Source organism: Armigeres subalbatus, chromosome 3, assembly GCF_024139115.2.
Source record: "Armigeres subalbatus isolate Guangzhou_Male chromosome 3, GZ_Asu_2, whole genome shotgun sequence".
NCBI lineage: Eukaryota > Metazoa > Arthropoda > Insecta > Diptera > Culicidae > Armigeres > Armigeres subalbatus.
The window spans coordinates 199,370,685-199,395,089 of record NC_085141.1 but is presented as its reverse complement, the minus strand read 5'-3'; the positions used below and the strand labels follow the sequence as shown (position 1 = coordinate 199,395,089).

The following is a 24,405-nucleotide window of genomic DNA, read 5'->3' as shown; positions in this document are numbered from 1 at the left end:
GAGGGATCCCGAACACGATCCACAGTTCCGGCGAATCCCGTGCTGGTGACATACGAGCGTGTAGTAATTGCCGAGTCACACGCTACGGGAGAGTCATAGTCACAGCTATGGCGGTGAGGATCTTGCAAGGTCCGCGTGGTTCGTCCCCGCTTGCAAGATTCCAAAATCCTATGTACTATGGCCCCGTATGCGAGCGCGTGGATTGTCGGGAAATTGACCGAATTATATCCATTTGGATCGAGGAAAAATGTATGCCGGTGATTCATGGTACGAAGCTTCTGTTTTTCTTTCGTTCTGACAAACACAAACAATACAAAAAAAAATCACAAAAATACAATAATAAAAACATAAATCTACAAATTTTGAATATGAAAAAACAATGCCGGGTGATCACAACGAATTTAATCGGAACTTCATTTCATTCATTTTCGGTTTTGATAACAATAGACTGACATTCTGTAGCTGGCTTTACGTAAACTACGCCTTGTTTAGTGTACACTGTAGATAATGTGCCTGTCTTTTTCAGACGAAGAGCGGCTACCTTGATCTTCCGTGCACCAATGGTTAAATTCTCGTTCACGTAGATGCGGCGATCTGAGTCTAGCCCCACATGTCTCAGCTTAGGCCCGATGCCCACGTAGCGTCTTTTCAACGCTGCGTGCAAGCGGCGTTAAAAAGACGCAGGTGTACATCGGGAAAAAGCGGTTACGCAGCGTCGCCGCGCCGATGCACACCTGCGTTGTTTTAACGCTGCGTGCACATTGCGTTGAAAAGACCTTAAAGGCCTTAAGGTCTCGAGTCCGCAAATAGGCGTTGTAGAAATCATCTCGCGTGTTTCTGAGAGCAAATTGAACGATGATTAAACATTCATCACCGTCTTTGAGTAAAGCTTTAGCCTTCATACGCCTGGCATCAACCAATGGAAACGGATCGTCTTTCAAACCAAGTTGTTTACACAATGCGTTAAAGAACACATGTAAATTCTCTCCATTCATGAAAGGAATACCACTGACAACAAGCTCACTTCGATTTTGTAGATTATCAACCGTATTGGACAATTGATCCACTCTCTCGTTCAGTGAGCACAGAGCACTGTCGTTGTTGTTGAATTTGACCGCGCACTCCGATTTCAACGTATTGATCTCCTGCGTTACTTGATCTAGCTTACCCTCAAGCAATCCTTCTGAAAATCGTCTATCAAAGCTCTGGTTTCGTTGAATTGAGTCAACAGCATATTCAACACGCTGTCCAGAGTGATATCAGCGCCATCTTTCTTGAAGCGTTTGCTTGACACACTGTTTACTGTTTGCGGTGGAGTTCTCTGCAGATTCGCCATCGTTTGGAGTACTTGCATACAAGCTGTTGTAGTGTATGTTGAGCGCTATATAGCGGCAAATACCCGTGAAGCTGACGGCGGTTTAGAAAAACCGATGGCCACTATCGACATCAATTTAAGACTGCAAATTGTATCCTTAGATCAATTTAAAAGAAACCCGATAACACGTAAGAAATATCTTCAGCTCAGCTGCATGAGCTCCATCAGTTCCCGAACGGCCGCACCGAACCCCCTTTTACAACCCCCTCCCCTTTAAATGTATATTATCTCTCCTTAGGGCCCTATGTCTTTATCTCTCCTTAGGGCCCTCCTTAGCCGTGCGGTAAGACGCGCGGCTACAAAGCAAGACCATGCTGAGGGTGGCTGGGTTCGATTCCCGGTGTCGGTCTAGGCAATTTTCGGATTGGAAATTGTCTCGACTTCCCTGGGCATAAAAGTATCATCGTGTTAGCCTCATGATATACGAATGCAAAAATGGTAACCTGGCTTAGAAACCTCGCAGTTAATAACTGTGGAAGTGCTTAATGAACACTAAGCTGCGAGGCGGCTCTGTCCCAGTGTGGGGATGTAATGCCAATAAGAAGAAGATCTCTTTAAATATACGTATGCCTAAGTAAATCTTTTTCCCATATTCCATTTTATGTTGAGAGATACCCTTAGTAACTACTAAAGGTCCGCCTAAATTTCCCTAGTTAAAGAGAGATCGTGAGTCCTCCGAAGCAAGGTGCGCCGACCCTGACCCTTGAGCTAGTCGCCTCTTACAAATCTCTCGAAGAAATCCAAGAAGAATCCCTGGAGGAAATCCAGGAAGAATCGTTGGAAGAACTCCAGAATGAATACCACGAGAAACTCCATGAAGAATAAATGAAGGATCTCCAAGAATTCCTGGAGGAACTCTAGGAAGAATCCCTGGTAGAACACTAAAACCCTGGAGGAGCTTCAGGAAGAATATCTGGAAGAACACCAAGAAGAACCTCTGGAGGATCTTCAGAAAGAATTCCTGGAGGAAATTGAGAAAGAATCCCTGGAGGAACTCCACGAAGAACCCCTGGAGCAACTCCAAGAAGAACCTCTGAAGGAACTTCAGTAGGAATCCCTGGAGGGGCTCCAGGAAGAACCCCTGCAGAAACTCCAGGAAAAATCCCTGCAGAAACTCCAGGAATAATTACTGGAGAAACTCCAGGAAGAATCCCTGGAGGAACTCCAGGAAATATCCCTGAAGGAACTCCAGAAAGAATTTCACTAGAGGAACTTCAGGAAGAATCCCTGGAGAAACTCCTAGAAGAACCCCTCGAGGAACTCCGAGAAGAATATCTGAAAACACTTCAAAAATATCTAAAGGAACTCCAAGAAGAACCTCTGGAGGATCTTCAGTAAGAATTCCTGGGGGAACTTGAGAAAGAATCTCTGGAGGAACTTCAAGAAGAACCCCTGGAGCAACTCCAGGAAGAACCCCTGCAGAAACTCCAAGAAGAATCCCAGGAGCAATTCCAAGAAGAATGCCTAGAGGAACTCCAAGCAGAATTCCTAGAGGAACTTCAGGAAAAATCCATGGAGAAATTCCTAAAAGAACCCCTGGAGGAACTGCAGGAAGAACCATCATCATTAATTAAATCAAGTGTTCAATACTGAGTTCGGGTCGAGGTCTGTTCTCACGCCAATACAGAGATAGGATTACGGACGGATGATTGCGAGGTGTTGTAGCGGCGGTTGCCACAGGGTTCCGGTTCGATACAGGCAGGCAACTGTTTTTCGGCTGAATGATCAAATAAATGCCAATGGATGGCAACCGTTGGGCCTCGGATGGAATGATTCTTTCCTTGGCCGGTGCATTGGCGATTCCTTGATAGCTTCCTTAAGATGGAAAATTGTTCTGGCGGCCCACTGAAAACATCCTCCACGGACTATTCCAGAGTTCGAAGAGCACTAGAACCACAAAATGTAGAACTAACAACTAGAACAAACTAGAAAATGTTCTTGCTAGAAATTCGTTTTCCTGTATGAATCAAAACCAAAACAACGATCATAACATTAACAAACAATGAAAACAAACTAGGGGGAAAGACGGCTTTGGCAGGTTCTGTTCTATTATTGTCAGGGGTTTTTATTTATGACTGATTATGTTCAAATTTGGCCTAAAAATTCTTTGCATATCAAAGAATATTGTGGCCAAATTTCATAAAATTTGGTCGACAAAACCCCCCCTGACAATAATAGAACAAAACCTGCCAAAGCCGTCTTTCCCCCTATTTGAAACGCTACCGGTGAAAATGGCAAACATTTGGTCTACTTTTGGCGGTCTATATTTTTGAAACTATTATAAAATTAGAACAAAAAAATAGACCAGCGGTGAAAACGTCCTAAGGACCGCGAGATGGAGTCTATTTTATTCCTTCAAGTACGCGAAGTACCAATGGTACGCTTTACCCAGCATTTATCGTGCCGTGAAAACTGGTATACATTGGTCCAAAGTTTGGTCTAAATCGACGATTTGTATCACTGGTGAATTCAATTTCAATTCTATTTTGAATCTGGAGCAAAATAGAACAAACTCGTTGGTTTCCCCAGCAGTGTTCTATTCATGTTTTTCAAATTTTCAAATAAATGAAATCATTATGTTGCTGCCAAGAAAGGCGCCGTAACTGCAAAGTAGATTGATCCGTAGATAAAATGACACGTTCATACGGTTCATACACCAAAACAATAGAAAAATATTTGAATCTCGTTATTCATTCGTGGTTCAAATCTGCAGAAAATACAACGGAGCCACAGACAAACAGACATAACACTCGTCAAATTTCCATCGTTCACTGATTTACTGGTCAATTTAAATTATCGTTAGTTGGCCAATCGATCACTTGTGGCGCGCGCATCGGATTTGCTCGAGTTTGACATTTGATCATGATTTGCCCAACTAACTGAAATCAACAGATGTCGTTAGTGTTTGAACGACGATAAATTTGATGAGTAAATGTTCAATGTGTTATGTCTGTTTGTCTGTGACGGAGCGTTATACCAGTTTTATTTTTTTGACACGGGGCGAACGATTTAAATCACTGCTGATTTTACTCAAAAGAATTGGCTTATGGACCGATAGGTCGAGCCAGTTGACAGCCAGAGAAAAAAAAAGTAAAATGCTCAATAGTGGACCCCTTAGTAGCGGAATTTTGCGCTTCTTGTCATAACGTGTAGAAATTTTCAACATATTAATTCTGCTTGATATCTAATACCACGCTCTGCGTCTGCTCTTCACGATACATACATAAAACACTCAAATACACGACGTCATTCGTTGAAATTAACATTTTAAAGTCTGACTGAATTCGCCCTATAGTAGACCCTCTGGGGGTCCATAATAGAAAATTGCTTCCCTATAGTCGACACTTCATTTGATTTTTATGTTCCGTTTCGGGACGTTCTTCTTCCCTATTATGGACCCCCCAAAATATTCCTTTAATGGACACTCTCGTGTTTATTTTTCATAGAATTGTAAAAAAATCATCTAATTTTACCTTCCATAGTATTTCCAATCCATGTAATCAAATCATAGGACTGTAAGGTAGGTTCTCCCGATGGAATTTCATTGCAAAATGTTTACATTATGCTGTAATAATGCAAAAATGGCTGGAGGGTCCACTATTGGTTGGGGGTCCACTATTGGGCACTTTACCCTATACCATAGAATAAATATTTTATCAAATCTTTGAAAAATTCAACTAGAAATGTGTACAAAACTACCCTTTTATGAGCTATATACAATAATGATATGTAGTTTATAATTTATATGCTTACCATACAAACAAATATAAACTAATTTTCTTATTTCTAAAATATTTTCCAGTGATCCTCCCTTAGAAGAATCGGACATTCCGAATGGGCTATGGATATGCCACACTTGTAAAGCGACCGATGTGAACCCAGCCTTAAAAGTTCTGAAACCCGATCTGAAACTTATCAAATCCGAATCACAATCAGAAGATCGCGATCGTGAAGAAACAACTCCAAACGACGGATCACAGGTAGTCAGAATTAAAAAGATGCGTAATCGGAGCAACTCACGAAAGAATTCAGCGTCCAGTATTCCAGCCGAGAAGTTATTCTTACCAAAAGAAGACATTTTCGATTGCGCAAATCGCATTAAAGATCATAACGATAGTGCACAGATGAAACCCTTCGATCAGCTGATCCGAGCCGCTCGCATTTTGAACCCGCGACAGTTTGAATTACCCCGTGAGATAAATGTTCATTTTCCTTTTCCCGGAACGGAGAAACAAGATTGCTCTTTGAAAACGGAGTTTCAAAAAGAGGCCCCAGGGTCGGAAAACCTATGAGCTAGATGGCCAAGGGTTAGTACCGCTACCAGCCAAAACATGCCACGCATGTGGTAAATCATGTCGCAGAGCACCTTTGATTGCTTGTGATTATTGCGATTTATTTTTCCATCAGGATTGTCTTGATCCGCCCCTGACGGCCCTGCCGTCCTCTATGTGGATGTGCCCTAATCATGTGGAGCAGTTTATTGTAAGTATGAGTTCTGTTTAATAAGCAGCTTGAATTCGCTCTAAGGGAAGATCCATTAATTACGTAACGCAAACATTAAACATTTTGAACCCCCCCCTGTGTCACACTTTTTGAATGAACATCTGAAAATTGTGTATACACAATTATCCATATATGGATGTTCACTTTGCTAAACCCCCTCCCCCTCTAAGCGTTACGTAATTTGTGGACGCTCCCAAGTTATTTCCATCCTGCTCGTTTCCATTTGTTGAAAAAAAGAACCAGCATGATGAGAAAAATGTTGGGCGACTTCAACCTATAGACACTGTAGATTCCATAGACGATCTGAGGCGAAGGCGAGTGTAGCCAAACGAACTGTCAGGCTGATGACATACTTATATTCTGCCTTTGTTGATATTCTGCTTACGAGTGCTTGGACGCCTCAGTGTAGCCAAAAGAGCATGACGTTTCGATTGCAATCGAGCCAACAGAGCGTGTGACGTCAAATTCACGTGGCGCACGGCGAAAAAAAAACGGAAAAACACACTAAATCGAAATTACTCACTAAACATTGTCTCCGCTCGTCTATGGAACTTAATAAATAGTGTAGATAGTGGAATATATAGATGAGCGAAGATAAATCCTCTGTCTCCAAACGAACTGTTAAACGTGTCTCCAAACGAGCATGACGTCACGATTTCAATGGAAACGTTAAGGGCTGTGACGTCATATGCGCGTGCGCACGGGCAAAACAGCCGACTCAGCCGTGCTTTCGCTCATCTATAGATTCTACTATCTATAGTGTCTATATTTCAGTCTGCTCACTTCCGACTGCACTTTTTTTATTTCATTATTTGGACAGTTCAGAACATTTTTTTTATTTCAGGATTGGAAACTGGTGAATTCTGTTTCAGCTTGTGAGCGCATAAAACTTTGGAACCAATTTAATGTTAATATGGATCATGATACAGTTAAAAACGAATTTTTCCGTAAAGTTCATCGCCGTAATCCACCATTCCGTATCAGACAAAAGACAAAGATCCGTGATCGTGTGGAAATCCCTCCGGTGGTAGAGTTTCACTATAAAAATCCTCCAAACTTATTACCATCGTTGAGAGATTTATTGCGTTCTAAAATATATGAGCGCCACACAGATTCAGGTCAGCCGTTTTATGACGATACTCAGTTATTATCAATGATTGATTCTGAATTGAAAGCAATCAGCGTTGCTGATGAACAGATTGACAAGATGATTAACGTGTCGGGAAGCACAGATATCCTCGTTGCTAAAGAACATGACACCATGGCTAATAAGGATATATCACCCAAATCTAAAAGCAGGGGAAAGGAACATAAGCTCTCTCCGAAAAAGAATATGCCTGCAGTAGCTGAAAAAATGGAAACTGTGGCTAGTTTCAAAACTGTCAACTTAGAATTGAAAGAAATCAAAGAATCGTCTGATGTATCTAAAGAGGAACTCCATTCTAAAAAAACGAAAATTGAACTTTTGGAGGAAGACGAGTTAGAAGCTCAGAAAAGTAAGTATATTCTCTACAAATAAGGGACCTAGTACACTACAGAAGGCTATATCAAAAAGCGCATTACAAGCAGAGGCTGATTTTTCATACCCGTCACTTCATTAAGGTCCAGGATACAGATTTACGCGAAAAACGCATTTTACACCAAAGCTATAGGGGTGATCGGGGCAATATGGACCACCTAAGGAAATCGTTCCGAAAAGCGCCGAAAAACTCAAAAAAACATCGTTTAAATGTAGTTGACTTATACTAGAGAATGTTACCTTTCATATTACGTCGATAAATGACGAAAAATGCGTTCGGAAATTTTTGGAATGCACTTTTGAAAATGTATTGATTTCAATGTGTGTTCCCGACTATACGGGGCAATATGAGCCACCATTTGGGGCAGTATGGGTCACCCATTCAAAACCTTTATTTAGGCGAAAAAAGTATCGTAATATGGAAGAATATGATATTCCTACAACAGTTGTGAGTATTCCATACCAAATAAAATTAAAAAAACCGCACAACAGCGGACTGAACCGATTTGTCACTCTTCACCGTTTGAACAGCCACATTTCAATTGGTCAATGGTCATTTTTTCTGTTTCAATCGCAGTAATGCGCTGTTGTAATTTTTCCGTAATGAATCTTACATATATGATAATATTCTTGTATTTGACTACTGAAATTTGAACGCATTTTAAGGCCTGATATCTTGCTCTGTGCAGGTATGCCCATATTGCCCCATAGAGACCGGTTTTGGGAAAAAAAAGTTTTATGATAAATTCAGATTTGTATCAATACAAACATGTGTGCACAATATTCAATTTTAATATATATTTTGATTGTGGTGTATTTTTGACCTGTATTTTAATCAGTTTTAAGTCAAAACCTTATTTATAAACTTCAAATCTTATAATAATTTTGCCTATGCAGCGAAAATTTACATTTTCAAGTGTATTTTCATGTTTGAATTGAATTTTAATGCGGTTTTCACGTTGATGCATATGTGGAGCATCCTCTTAAAGATCATATAACTTTTACATGATGAAACTTGTCAATAAGCTCAAAAAAGTTCCAAGAATCACTGTCTTTGAGTGCTATGGAGGTTATGAGATAGTTCCAGCTCTCCTAAGGATCTCAGAAGAGATTTCACATCTGGGGTGCCACATCTGCTTCAACTCCTCCGCCAAGTCATGGTACTTCGTTATCTTGTTGGAGAATGTTGTTTGGACAGACCACAATATCGGGTCGATTGGCATGAGGACATCCGTTATGATCTCGCGATTCCAGTACAGCTTCACGAAACTATTTTCCAGGACCGGGACAGGCACATATTTGTAGTAGGTTAACTGGTTAACCAAGTTGTGTTTTAAAGCAAGCTATTGGTGCACAATCTTGGCTACTTCGTTATGGCGACCGAGATAGGCTGAATCAGCTAAGGCTTAACACTCGGACACGATATGCTCGATCGTCTCTCCTACTGAATTCCACTTCCTGCAGGGGTCCTCCACGTTTTTGTGCAATATATAGTACCAATAGACCCGCCCCAGGATATGTGATCTTTCCGCGATGGGTGGGCTTACACCATTAGCACTGATATGGCAACCAAAGACGTATCCTGTCGTGGTGGTATCACATGTAGACTATTTTTTTGGTGCCGCGTCACATATCTGGCAATGGCGCACTGATTTAACGCTTGTGCGTGTGATCCAACGGACATCGTGTCTTGGAGCTTTGAATGGTAGTGCAGTCAGACCAGGCAGAGGCCTTTTTCATCAGTGATAATGATGGGATTTCTCTTCAGTTCGGCAATACTTTTCTGATGCGTTCCCTGTGACGCTGAGCCGTAGCCCCGCTTACATTTAACTAGCCAGGCAATATTGAAAAACAAAGTATTCAAGACATTCATAGGCAATCGACTGCTGAATTCACTGAGTAATAGTTTTTTTCAAAACTAGGAACGTGGTGCCAGTTTTATTTTGTTATGCCTCACTTCGAAGAGTAATAATAAATAATACCACACATTACAATGATGGTATATGAACAATCTTATAACGGCTTCATTCTCGATCATTTTTACAAATAGATAGGCAATAGGCGTGATGAAGCTTTAGTTGCCATCGTGAATCCCATAGCTGACCTTGATGAGAACTTAATAGATAATCACCGTAATTAATCAACGATAAAGCTACTTGTTAGAACAGTTCAAAGTTATAGGCAACCTTGACAAAACAAATTATAATAGAACAAACTAAATTCTTTAACAGTTTCCGCTTTTACATGATATATCTTACATTGAGTTTGTAGTGTCGACACAGCTTAAGAACATTGAATGACTTAGGTAAACAAAATGATTTGACGAACGCATAACCTATATAGACACTATAGGTTCCATAGCCGAGCTGAGGCGAAGGCGAGTGTAGCCAAACGAACTGTCAGTTAGTGTAGCCAAACGAGCATGACGTCACTATTGCAACCCAAGCAACGCAGCGTGTGACGTCAAATTCGCGTGGTACACTGTGAAAAAGTGGAAAAACACACTATCGAAATAACCCAACCGTGCCTGCGCTCGTCTATGGAACCTAGAGTGTCTATAATAACCTACACCCAGAACAAAGAAAGTTAATTAATTTTCATTCTGCAAAAATAAAATTATAAAATAGAACACTAATACGCAATATTTTTTATATTTTCAATGTGGTCACAAAAGCTAACAAATAAACCTTTCAAACCATATCAGCTGCTTCCAAGGCAAAAGAAGAAGACATTGCATTTTAAACATTCCTTGCAAAACTAAAAAAACGTTGCACTAGAATTTTTGAAATTATCACTTTAGCCTTTGATCATTGACTAGCATTGACTGCATTCAATTACATTTTGCATTAGTGTCGAGTCGATTCCAAATCCGAACCTCACTTCACCCCATCCTTATCCTACCCCATGGCGTTCAAGTGGTCTGCAAGGACTCTTCTGCCATTACCCTCTCTATTATCGACCTTTGATTGATTTGCGCTCACATTGCCCCACCAAACGCTGCAAAAGGAAAATGAAAAATATATAGTGCCGGTAGTTCTTTGTTGCAATTACCTGGTCCTGGATGGCTAACATGAATCCTTCTGTTTCTGAGAAGAGTTCACCCCGCACCAGCCACGTATTCGACGCCGATTTGTCGATATATTCCAGCTCCAGTTGATGGGGGTGCATCCCATGCAACTCCTTCTGCTTCCACGATGCGATCATCTCGTCGACAGATTTGATGTCGCAATTCAGCTGATAGTCCTCCTGCGTCAGATGCAGGGCACTGAATCCGTGGTCAGCTTCACACACAGCGCGATAGATTTCGTGGCGGTTCTGGCTTTCCACGAAGTATCTTCGCAACTGCTAGATCTGTGAAACACATAGTGTCTGTATTTCGGTAACGCCGCTTCCTCCTACTGTACGTAGGACGATTTTGGATGGCGCATGCGTTGCTGGGTCAACGCCACTCATACTGCTCGTTCTAACGCCTCCAAGTCAGTCTTGGCCCACTTCACCACTCCGAAACTGTATGTTTATCGCCTTCACCTTGTTGCCGGCCGGCAAGAGGCTCTTCAAAATACCGTTGACACGATGGAAGAACTTTTCTTGCAGCTCTTTCTTGATCATCGTATGACGAATTCCTTTCAGTTGCAGGAAACCCAGGAATTTGAACGTTTCGCCTTCAACCGTGTTTTGAATCTCCTCCTGTTCGTTGATGCGGAAACTTTCGGCATCCACCAGGTGATCCCGGTGTAGATTTTTTATTTCTTTCTTTATTTGATATGCACACTGTGTTACTTAACCGCTACTGTGCCAAGATCTACTGTGGTATTTTGCTATACAGAATCCACACAGAATCTATTTTTAGATTTTCATTACTCATTTATTGTTATCGTTGCCAGTCCATCTTCATCGTGAGTCCATTGTGTCCGTTTGTCCATGTCGTGTATCCAATAATCGTTGCATTGTTCGGTTGCCATTTATCCACTCAGCGAACTGAACTATTGAAATTCATAACTGGCGCCTTATGAATATTCGACCGATTATTCCACCAACAGTGATTCTTATACGCAGTTACCTTCCCGAGTAATCAAGCGTCGATGTGCGTGTGGTCTACATACCGGCCTCCCGACCCCGACGTCCATGGTTCGAACCCAGTCTGCCGCACTTCACTTTTTTTCAAATGAAAATCATCATTCATAAGGCAACATATTGAAATTCATACCGATTCCTTGTGGCAAATTTTCATAAGGCGTTTGATTGAAAATCATACGTCCATTTTCTTCAGTGTCCGGGTAACATTGGAGGAATGCCTCCGAGAAAAACAAGTTGTCAGTCGTCATCAGGCAGCCGTGACGGTATGGCGTGTACCCCAAACGCCACCGTATAGGCTGCGGATCCGGCGACTGACAAGGGTTTGGTGGAGGGGCTGGGAATCGAACCCATGACCATCCGCTTGTAAGGCGAACGTGTAGCCAACTACGCTACAGGACCCCTCTTCCCAGTGTAGATGTATGGATCGACATTTATCGATACCAAACTCCATCCGGATGTCGTTGCTGAATACCGTTACAAGCCGCAGAAATTGGTGCAGCTTCTCCACAGATTCCGCAAACAGCTTCAAATCATCTATAAAAATGGTGCGGGTACTCCTTTCCCCACTCTTCAAATGATAGCCATAGTTGTGTTGGTTAAGTGCTCTGCTAAGAGAGTTCATAGCAAGGCAAAACCATAGAGGACTAAAGGTATCGCCTTGGGATATGCCCCTCCTGATGCTGAGAGTCCTGGATCGTAACACCTTTTCTCCAACGGAAATGTGTAGGGATGTGCTGCGGTAATCCCCATAGCGTGCTGCATTAGCCTGATGACGCTACCGTCTATCTTATACAACTGCAGTACCTTAAGGAGGTACGAGTGATGTACTGAGTCGTATGCCTTTTTATATTCGATATACGCCATGCTCAAGTTTCTTTGCTTCTGAGTGGCTTGCCCAACAACGACTGCATCAATGATGACCTGATCCTTGCAGCCTCGTGTGTTGCGTCGACAACCTTTCTGTTCCTCGGTCATCAGGTTGATGACGTCGCAATGGTTCTGCACCCTCCTCGCTTTACCAATGACAGCACTTTGTACAGACTCGAAAGGCACGTTATTGGCCTGTTCTTGGCTGGGTTCAAAGTGTTTCGATCCTTCGGCAGAAGATAAGTGACACCCTAGAGATGAATTCCGGTAGGTGCCCGGGGTTACCTAGTACCGTATTGAAGCATTCCGCCATCCGCCCGTGAACCGTTGTGAGTTTTTTATACCAGAAATTATGCACAAAATCGGGTCCTGGTGCAGCCCAATTCCTGATATACCGGGTAGCCTCACGTATGTTTTGGGCGGTCACGTTGATAGCGGTCATGTCTCCAATTCTACCACAATATCGCTCTTCTTCTGCCATCCACACCCCATTGCCGTTGTGTATGACGAGGTTCTTCCATAGATTGGACCAAAACTACGTGACTTCTCGAATCTCCGGAAGGCCCTCGCCAAAGTCGGCTTTTTCGTTTCGGATGTGGTTGTATAACTCCCTTTCGTTGATGTTGAACATTCCATTTTGCTCCTTCCTCTTCGAACATTCTCCATAACGTCGAGGTCGTTTAACAAGAGCGCTCAACCGCTGTACATGGGTGTCGAGGATCTCAGTTATGTTCGCCTCGGTGAGTTCTGTGGGTTTCACAATTTCAGCAGCTGATCATCGTCCGAGTGCCAGTGAGGGACTCTAAGTGAAACTGTGCACCATGCTCCACCGGGAATAAGGAAGAATGGTCCTCCCGAAATTTAGAGGGTTTGGTGTCAGGCCCTGCAAGCCAGCCTTTAAAAAACATACGCAACGAACAATCAACAAGAGAGTACGGACCGGAACCATCGGCGAAGACCACTGCGACGAAAAGGGACTAGCGATTGGAAACTCGGTTCGTGGAACTGCAAATCTCTCAACTTCATCGGGAACACACGCATACTCGCCGATGTGCTTAAGGATCGTGGATTCGGCATCGTAGCGCTGCAGGAGGTTTGTTGGAAGGGATCAATGGTGCGAACGTTTAAAGGTAATCATACCATCTACCAGAGCTGCGGCAACACACACGAGCTGGGAACAGCTTTCATAGTGATGGGCGATATGCAAAGGCGCGTGATCGTGTGGTGGCCGATCAATGAAAGAATGTGCAGGTTGAGGATCAAATGCCGGTTCTTCAACTTCAGCATAACCAACGTCCATGGCCCACACTCCGGAAGTACTGATGATGATAAGGACGCATTCTACGCGCAGCTGGAACGTGAGTACGACAGCTGCCCAAGCCACGACGTCAAAATCATCATAGGAGATTTGAACGCTCAGGTTGGCCAAGAGGAGGAGTTTAGACCGACTATTGGGAAGTTCAGCGCTCACCGGCTGACGAACGTAAACGGCCTACGACCAGGAATTGTCTAAATACTCAGATCGGTGCGAAAAATGTTCGTGCGGCACCCACATTCGGGTGCGCGTCTCTCAAATTTTGCGAGCTATTGAGCCGAAGGTGCCCCCCGTGTGAGTCAAAGGCTGCTGCGTGTGAGTCAAAGGCTGCATTACCCTTTCGGGTAGCACGGCTAGTGCACATTGTGCATTTCGAATTCATCGAGATAATTGAAATGATATTGAATGCCCGCCAAGCAATGAACGACAAATATTTTTAATTGTGTTTTGTTTGTTTGCTTTACAACATTAAAAAGTTACGTATTTGCAGATAATTGAAACTCATTTATGCAGTTTCTTCTTACAAAATATTCCAAAAATGACTGCAATTAAAAATCCATCTAGGCGGTCAGAGATAAATGTAATTTAGGAATTTCTGTTTTCTGTTTTAAAATCACTGCAGTGCGATATATAAATGCAGATTGTTTGCTACAGTTATTGTTATTTGTTGACAATATCTTCCATTCTACATAAAGTGCGTTTGGAAGTGTCGTTGGTAGATATAAAATAATTTGATCAAATTACATTGACCATTATTGATAGAAAGAGTATGTTTAAAATAATTAATAATTTCTCTCATTTGAAAAATGTGTATTAATAGTCGGTAGATTATTTTCTCAATGTTTTTTTTCACACAGTAGCATTTTAATAACCGTCAAAATGATCAATGTTGAAATAGCGGATCAATATGATGAAGTCCTGCTAAATAATTATTAAATACTTTGAGGTTATTTACAAGCAAATTTGAATAGGCAGATTTTGAAAATAAAGTGGTTTCATATTACGTGGTGTTTTAAAAGCACGAGGGACATCTAAAAAATGATTGCCGTTGAAGTAGTTTTTACGTATGTTTTAAGTATTTAGGAAAAATGAACTTCATCTTAAAAATGTTAATTTATTATTATTCACACGAAGAGATTATTGGCAACTTGAAAAACGTATTTCCGTTGGAATATTTTAAAATATTTTCGAGGCAGTGGCGTAGCCACGGGGGTGGTTTTGGACATAAAACTCCCCCCAAAGACAAAATTTTCAGGACAAATTTTTTTTCGAAAAAAAAAATCGGAAACCCCCCCTCCCCCAGACCAATTTTCTGGCTACGCCACTGTTTCGAGGTAAATGAAGACTACTAATCAATTTACATATATCCATAAATATAAGAAATTGATATAAAAATTATTGAAATGTATTATTTATTTATATTATCGAATAAAGAATACGTCGATCAACCATCTTTCTAACACGAAAGCGTGTAATAATCACCGTTTAAATATTGAAAATCATGCCAAAGCAGAACCGAAAAGTGCAGTTAGAGTGCTGCTCTGTGCACGACTCTTTGAGAGGCCCGAGCACGGCCCGCACTTGCTCGCCTCTCTCGATCTGAACGGGCTTGCTTCCAACAACGCGTGCTGCACGCAAAGAGTTTCGTGCCGCACCATATCCCTGCCTACGACTATTTGATTTCGCTGCCTTCAAGAATATGGTCATTCGCAGTACCTACTTCCAACACAGCCTTACGTATCGGTACACCTGGAGATCACCACTGCATACAGAATCACAAATCGACCACGTTCTGATTGATGGACGGCACTTCTCCGACATTATCGACGTCAGGACATATCGTGGCGCTAACATCGACTCTGACCACTATCTGGTGATGGTGAAACTGCGCCTAAAACTATCCGTCATCAACAATGTTCAACAACGACCTAGAGCGACTGAAGCTTTATGTCGCCACTGCATACGCGCAGCATCTCGAGGCAGCGTTGCGGGAAGTGTGTGAGCTCGATGGGGCCATTCTTGAGAACTGCTGGAATACAGTCAAAGCAGCCATTAACGACGCAGCGGAGAACAACGTCGGGTATATGGGACGAAGTCGACGGATCGATTGGTTCGACGAAGAGTGCAGACAGATTCTGGAGGAGAAGGAAGCAGCGCGGGCGGTCGCGCTGCAGCAAGGTACCCGGCAGAATGTGGAACGTTAAAGACGGAAGCGGAGACATCAGACCCGCCTTTTTCAGGAAACGCCGCCTGAAAGAAGCGGAGTGCGATGAGATGGAATAGCTGTGCCGTTCTCAAGAAACACGCAAGTTCTATCGGAAGCTCAACGCATCCCGCAAAGGCTTCGTGCCTCGAGCCGAAATGTGCCGGGATAAGGATGGGAGCATCTTGACGGACGAACGTGTGGTGATCGAAAGGTGGAAGTAGCACTACGAGGAACATTTGAATGGCGCTGAGAGTACAGGCAGTGAAAGTCAAGGCAGCGGAGGAGATGACTACGTCAGTTCAGCGGACGATGGAAGCCAACCAGGGAAGTTAAGGATGCCATCCAACAGCTAAAGACCAATAAAGCAGCTGGTAAGGATGGTATCCGAGCGGAGCTCATCAAGATGGGCCCGGAATAGCTAGCCACTTGCCTGCACAAATTGATAGTCAGAATCTGAGAAATTGAACAGCTACCGGAGGAGTAGAAGGAAGGGGTTATATGCCCCATCTACAAGAAATGCGACAAGCTGGAGTGTGAGAACTTTCGAGCGATCACCATCCTTAATGCCGCCTACAAAGTGATATCTCAGATCATCTTCCGTCGTCTGTCACCATTAGTAAATTAGCTTGTGGGAAGTTATCAAGCCGGCTTCGTTGACGGCCGCTCGACAACGGACCAGATCTTTACCGTACGGCAAATCCTTCAAAATGCCGTGAATACCAAGTCCCATCGCACCATCTGTTCGTTGATTTCAAGGCGGCATACGACAGTATAGACCGCGTAGAGATATGGAAAATAATGGACGAGAACAGCTTACCAGACTGAAAAAAGAAACGGTGGATGGTGTGCAAAACTGTGTGAAGATTTCGGGCGAACACTCCAGTTCGCGCCGGGGACTAACACAAGGTGATGGACTTTCGTACTTGTTGTTCAACATTGCGCTAGAAGGTGTCATGCGGAGAGCCGGATGTAACAGCTAGGGTACGATTTTCAACAGATCCAGTCAATTTATTTGTTTCGCGGATGAAGCTGATGGATGACATGGACATTGTCGGCCGAACATTTGCAAAGGTGGCAGAACCATACACCCGCCTGAAACGTGAAGCAACAAAAGTTGGACTGGTGGTGAATGCGTCAAAGACAAAGTACATGCTTGTGGGCGGAGCCGAGCGCCACAGGGCCCGCCTGGGAAACAGTGTTACGATAGACGGGGATACCTTCGAGGTGGTCGAGGAATTCGTCTACCTCGGATCCTTGCCAACGGCTGATAACAATGTTAGTCGTGAAATACGAAGGCGCATCATCTGTGGAAGTCGGGCTTACTATGGGCTCCAGAAGAAACTGAGGTCAAAAAAGATTCGCCACCGCACCAAATGTGTCATGTACAAGACGTTATTAAGACCGGTTGTCCTCTACGGACAAGAAACATGGACAATGCTCGAGGATGACTTGCAAGCACTCGGAGTATTCGAGAGACGGGTGCTTAGGACCATCTTCGGCGGTGTGTAAGAAGACGGTGTGTGGCGGCGGAGAATGAACCACGAGCTCGCCCAACTCTACGGCGAACCCAGTATCCGGAAGGTAGCTAAAGCCGGAAGGGTACGATGGGCAGGACATGTTTCAAGAATGCCGGACAGCAACCCTGCAAAGATGGTGTTTGCTTCCGATGCGGCAGGTACGAGACGGCGTGGAGCGCAGCGAGCGAGATGCGCAGACCAAAACGATGGTGCAAAACGACTTGGCGAGCGTGGGGCGTATTCGAGGATGTAAAGATGCGGGCTCGAACCGTGCATTGTGGCGTCAAATTGTTGATTCAGTGTTATCTGTTTAGATGTAGACTAAATAAATGAAATAAACAATTTCAGCAACATTCCAAACTAGCCTGGGCCCTCCTTAGCTGTGGAGGTAAGGCGCATGGCTACAAAGCAAGACCAGGCTGAGGGTGGCTGTGTTCGATTCCCGGTGCCGGTGTAGGCAATTTTCGGATTGGAAATTATTTCGACTCCCTGGGCATAAAAGTATCATCGTGTTAGCCTCATGATATACGAATGTAAAAATGGTAACCTGGCTTATAAACCTCGCAGTTAACAACTGGGGAAGTGCTTAATGAACACTAAGCTGCCAGGCGGCTCTGTCCCAGTGTGGGGATGTAATGCCAAGAAGAAGAAGAAGAAGAAGAATAGTTCTCTGGCGTGTGTACAACTTGTTCTGGTCAAGCTGGGGTGCAAACCAAGGAAACCTCTCATTGAACATCTCAAGCATCGCCGGTGTGCCGGACATATCCATCCTGGTGCAAACGCAGTAGCAACGGATCACGTATTGATTCGTCACCCTTGTCCACATGATCCGCTGCCGTCGGCGGCTTGCTAACGTGAGTGATTGACGTCGATCAACCACAGCAACATCAGCAGGTGCAGCATTGCCTTGGTGATTTCTTCTGCTGCCGTTTCTGTTTTGCCTTGTTGGCACGGGCTTAGTCCGATGACTAGAGGGTCGCTGTTGCACCTCTCCTTCATCTAGCCGTTGGTCGCTCGCTCTGTCCACCGTCCCAGGACCAGCTCCAGTAGGGGCTCTCTCCTCGGGCAATCGCATGGGTGATATTCTTCTTGAGCGTAACTCCATATCTGGGTATGCTTTCATTCCCGGAAGCTACGGGTTCTGTAAAGTTATTTAATTCTTTAATCGCTTAGGAATTGGGCCTTCAGCTCCCACCTGCTCGAAATGGTGGTTTTTTATAGACGCCCAGGGTATTTGACCTGAGCTCCCACCATTCATAAAAAACTCCATACAAAAGTATTACGAGGGGGAGGGTGGGGATCTAAAAACACCAAATTTAGTGTACGTAATTTTAGAAAGAACCCTTATATCTTACTATTATTGTAGAGTTTTGGCACTTCCTCAGCAAACGAGCTGGGAATTTTCACCTACCCCGGGCTATCGAAATGTCAAAGGGGATTAGGCTCTGTGGATCTCATTCGCCGGTTGACTGAAAATCCTATAATAAACGTTTGCACCGGATGTATTAGTTACGAATGGTGATTCAGGAACCTTCTTACGATGCTGCAAGTTTCAAGAACCACTGTTTTCCATCTCCGTTATGATCTCGCGATTTCAGTACAGCTTCACGAAACTATTTTTCAGAACCGGTTCAGGCACATATTTGTAGTGGGCGACAAACTGGATAACCAAGTTGTGCTTTAAAGCAAGCTGTTGGTGCACAATCATGGCGACTGTGATAGGTTGAATTAGGGATCCTATAATGAGAGCCATTTCGAGTCAATCGAGCTTTGAGAACTATCAAATGTGAGCCAAGTGAACATTGTTATTGCTGCAGATTGAGAGGTATTGCGATTGGTATGAAATATATTTTAGGAAAAATTTCATCGAATACACCAACGCGAGTTGCATCTGTTTACGCATCGTATTTCTTGTATCGTATTTGTATTGCACTTTTATTCAAGAGACAATGCTCATTCAAACACTATTAGTGGATAGACAAACATAATCATTGTCATCAAATGCATATACAAGCTTCATCATTTTGCACTGCAACAAGTGGTGGCAGCGTTGCTAAGCCGTCTGCGAAATTATTTGCATATCTCTGCTCTCATCATAGGATCCCTAGGCTGAATCATCTAAACCTAAACATCCGGACACAATATGTTCGATCGTTCACACCGCGCTTGCCACGTATTCGACGCCGCTTCGTCGATATATTCCAGCTCCAGTTAATTGGGGTGCGTTCGATGCAACTCCTTCTGCTTCCACGATGCGATCATCTCGTCGAATGTTGCAATTCAGCTGACAGTCTTCCTGCGCCAGATGCAGGGCACTGAATCCGTGGTCAGCTTCACACACAGCGCGATAGATTTTGTGGCGGTTCTGGCTCTCCACAAAGTATCTTCCTCGTATATCGGTGACGCCTCCTACTGTACGTAGGAGTGACTCTCTCAATATACGATTTTGGATAGTACATGCGATGCTTGGTGAATTGCTCGTTCTAAGGCCTGCAAGTCAGTCTTGGTACTGTATGTCAACAAGGGCACGGCAAACGTGTTTATCGCCTTATTATTATTTATTTCTCCTAAATATTTTTTTGACGGCTTGCGGCTTTTCAAGGCGCGTCTTTTCAAAAACCAAAAAAGTATATGAAAAGTACTGTTTTTAGGAAACACCTTACGTAAAATTACACAGTGTGTGTATGTTTTTTTACAAGGGAGAATGCATTTACGCCCGACCCAGCACACGTGCTTAGTAGTTACCAAGCTACCACACGGAAGTGTATTGGAATTTCGGACTCGAACAGTGAAGTAGTACCGACTAAACTCCATTGGGCTCCGCCCATCATGTTCCCCAGGAACTGCCTCCCAGCATTACTTCTAGGGGATATGCAGTACTTACTGTACTCGCTCATCAACGCTCACACAGGCACTCATCACGTATGAGATTTACTTGGGTGCTCTCTCCAACTCACGCTGACACTTACTCTGACGCACCATGTGAGTCTTACTTGGATGCTCACCACTAACATACCAGGTGAGTCTAACTTGGGTGCTCACCCTATACGCCCCATGTGAGACTAACTTGGATGCTCACCCTGCCATCTGATTCAGGCTCTAGCATACCAATTTGAGACTTATTTGGGTGTTCACTCTAGCACACCCTGCCACTGTGTTAATGCACTTTTTCTAGAATTCCGGCCCCTAGCTTAGGCTAGTTTTGGCTGGCTGACTGACCCAATACTTCACTACAACATTGTCTCGATCCCTCGAATCCTCCTGACACCACCCGGCGTTGAGTTCCGGTGAAGGAAACTTCCGCACTGATGGTGTCCCGACTACCGGCGGCTATCGCAGGGACGCTTTTGTGCATTGCGTCGACTTCGTCTTCGGGTTGCAGTTCCGGTGGTGGATGACGTTCGCCCTGGCTGTGTCCTACATGCCCGAAGCGCATTCTTCTCCTTTATTCTGACGGTTCCGGTTGGCAAAAGACTTCTGGTTCACCGGCACCTCGACGACCCGAACCCAAACACTGCTCACTGCGCTGTATACTCCCCAGAACTGGCACTTATTCGCTGATCACATTTCCACCTACGCAGCAGCTCCGATAGTATTTGCGTCACGACTCAGCTTACCGCATTCCAAGTGTCTTCCCCAAGACAAATTCGCTCTGCGATATTATCCGCCCTTGGGACAGACATTCCTGGGGCTTTCCCTACGTATTACCGCAAACCGCGGACAATCGAACACCACATGCTCCGGCGTCCCTTCAACATTCTCACATGGACATAACATTGAGTTGGTGTATCCGAACCGATGTGAATACTTCCAAAAGCATCTGTAAATTTCGAAGGTTTTTGAAAGTTTTGAATGCTCAAAAAGGCAATTGATATTTCCTAGTTCGTTCTTCAGTCAGTTCTTCCTCGCATTCGAGAAGCTATTCTGAAGTAAATTTTGAAAAATGTCGAAAGCTTGTAACCTGCACACGTCCGACGGCCTCGCGATAGCTGCAAAACAGCTGACAAAGTCGCCGCACGAAATAGAAACACTATTCTATCTACCATGTAAAGCACATCACATCCACAACACACCAACAGAACATTCGTTGCCGAATCAAAAATAAGAGCCATAGTCCAGTCTCTCCAACGAAATATCCACATAGGGCAGCTGATAGACCACATATCAAACACTGCATATTTCGACAGTAAATCAACACTGGCTACCAAAACGAGCCATAAATTGGTTGCAGAAATCCTCTGCCAATTAAATCTTCTCCCAGCATCCTGCAAAGCACTCTCCTGAGACGATCTCCCGACTTCGGACGATGATAAGCGACAAGAATCATCACATCTCAGGAGGCACAGACAAAATCCAAAAATCACAACGAGTTGTTGGTTAACTACCAAGCAGGCACTACGTTCGCAACTGTATGATTGAGTTCGGTATCGAAGTGTTAATTTCCTGACCGACGGATTGGTTTTAGTTACCGTGTGCGGGAGTTAAAAGAAACTACTTGTGGGCAGTGAAGTGGTGATTTATTGATGGCCTAGGAAAAGCCCTAGTTGCCAAGATAATGCTCCTGCTCCAGAAAGCAAGTAGAATGGAGTAGTGATTGTTTTGCTAAGAGATCGGCCTTTCATTCGCTACAAAAATTATGTGGCGGCTTGTGGGAGCAACATCCCAAGACGACGGTGAATCGAAGTGGCTGGCATGGATCGCTAGCAGGGGCCAGCAATCATCTTAATTCTGTCCGGACAGACATGACGATTTGCGGTCGCCGAGGGATACATTTTTACACTGACACACACACACATACTAAACTTTAGGTTAAGGAATTTAAGCGTAAGTACTAAAATACATTCTTCGCATGTTAAATTTATGTTTTTATTTTTGTTGCAATGATTCCGAGTAGTGCTTTTTTTTATGGGTCCACTATATTGTTTGAACCAATTGTTGGCGGTTCTGAGTACGTGGGCAATGGGGACCAGTGCCATCTTCGCCTCTTTTCAACTTTTTGTCTCCGTCTCATGCGCCCCCCCTCAAGGGGGAGGTGACAAGCTTTCGGACGTGAGCTAACGAAAACAACCGTTTCATTTTGGTTCAAGTCTAAGACTACTTTATTTGAAATAAATTGAAAGTTTATATACAAATTTCTTACATCTAATGTTCACCTGATCCTAATCTACATTGCAGCATCGAGCGCCCTTTTCATTGTCCGTCTTCCTCGGCAACGATAAGTTTATTACTCTCTTTCTTTTTGAAGGCTGCGTTCGCCCTTTCCTATGTGTATATTATCGGTCTGGCATGTCTATCTGCCTGTTCTTATGTTGATCTTTCCCATAGCACATTTTGAAGAAAACTGTCTTATCAAGGAGTTTTATTGCTTATTTCCTATCGCTCGTAATCAAGAAGAGATTGGGTACATTGATACTACAACTTTTATTGCTATGTTGGGATAACCCAACTGGCGATGACGAGACATTAGAGCGTGGGCATACAATTTAGTCAACGTAAACTGTGTCTGCGTTGGTCTGGGTAGTCGCTTAAACAATCAATGATTGCTGTCAGCAACAGCATCCGTGGCCCGATAGGAAATGCGTCAGGTAAAAGAGTACTTCGCCATGCTTTCTGTTCATCCACGTCGACAGGTTTGGAATGAGCCGTCCACCTCCCTTTCTCTGTACTGTCCCACTTCTTCTGCCTCATCGCCATTGAGCAAATTTTCACCATCTTTCTCATGTTTCGAAAAGTAAGGACAAAAGGTCGAAAGGCATAAAAGGTCGAACGGGACAAAAGGTGGAAAGAAACAAAAGATCAATAAGATCAAAATTACACTATTTTTAACAAATAAATAAAACTCAAGAGTAAGTACAACTAATTGATGGATGTTTGGGATTTCTTAATGTCACATCGATCTACCAAAATGGCACACGCCGCACATGAAATACAGCAATGCGCCCGCCTGCGTCTATGTGGCGTGCACTATTTTGACAGATCGAATCGAAGTGACATTTAGAAAACCTTGATATACACCTTGATATACAAGTTTTATTCATTTCCTAAATCAACAATCTGTTTTATTTTTAACAGAACTATCTAGTTATTCACAATATTGTTTCATAGTAATTTATCCTTCTTTGAAAATGTCTCATTCTTTGATTGATGAGATGAGTGTGGTATTATTTCTGCTTGAAGTTAAATGCATAGCACACATTCCTTTGGAATACACCCAACTTATTCTTGATCGAAATTTTGTCCCTTACGACGTTTTATCCTTTTCGACCTTTGTCCCTTTCGAACTTTTGTCTTTTTCTTCCTATTGTCCCTTTCGACCTTCTGTACCTTTCGTCCTTTCGACCTTTTGTCCCGTTCGTCGTTTTGTCTTTTCGACCCTTTGTCCTTTCGACCTTTTGTCTTTCGATCTTTTGTCCTTTCGACCTTATGTCTTTCAAGCTTTTGTCATAGATTCGTTCTCGGCATAGCTCTTTGCAGCAATTTGATTCGCTAATCTTGATTGCCCGTTTCAATGCGGTTCTAGCTTCCCGGAACGCAGCCTTGCGCTCCTCTCTCTCTGGTTGCGTCCTCGCTCTCCTGGATCTGAGAAAAACGTAGCACATTGAGCCTCGCGTTCCACCAGTAGGCTAAAAGCCGATTGCTGTTTGGCTCCAATTTTCGCGGCATTGCAGCATCACAAGCCGTTACCATCCTTCTTATCAGTTCTGCCGCAACAACGTTCTCGAAATTGTTGCCCGGTCGAAGTGCCTTAATAAAGATTAAAGAGGTTCTTTTTTTGTTCAATATCTTGGCTGTGCATATGCACAGCACTCGTTTCGAGACAAATTAATATGAAATTTGCGAAAAAGAATCCACGTGTCTTGGAGGGACTCAAACCTGCTACTCTCTTGAAGTTCCACCGGAGCTTCGACTTCACGAATAGGTATTCAAAAAAATCATTGTTGTTTGGGGTATTATTTACAAAAATAAAAAGAATGGCTAAAATTTTCCAAATTATTGAGGGTGATAAAATCGGCTCAAAAACGTGCA

At 43.5% G+C, this 24,405-nt stretch overlaps 1 protein-coding gene across 1 annotated transcript in view; it reads left to right on the top strand.

Annotated features, from left to right (window-relative positions):
- The window catches only part of LOC134225557 (PHD finger protein 12-like), a 52,805-nt gene that overhangs the window by 7,765 nt on the left and 20,635 nt on the right, over nucleotides 1–24,405 (top strand). Inside the window, 3 exon segments of the mRNA XM_062705738.1 lie at nucleotides 5,178–5,627; nucleotides 5,629–5,857; nucleotides 6,723–7,374. Coding sequence (XP_062561722.1) covers nucleotides 5,178–5,627; nucleotides 5,629–5,857; nucleotides 6,723–7,374 — 1,331 coding nt within the window.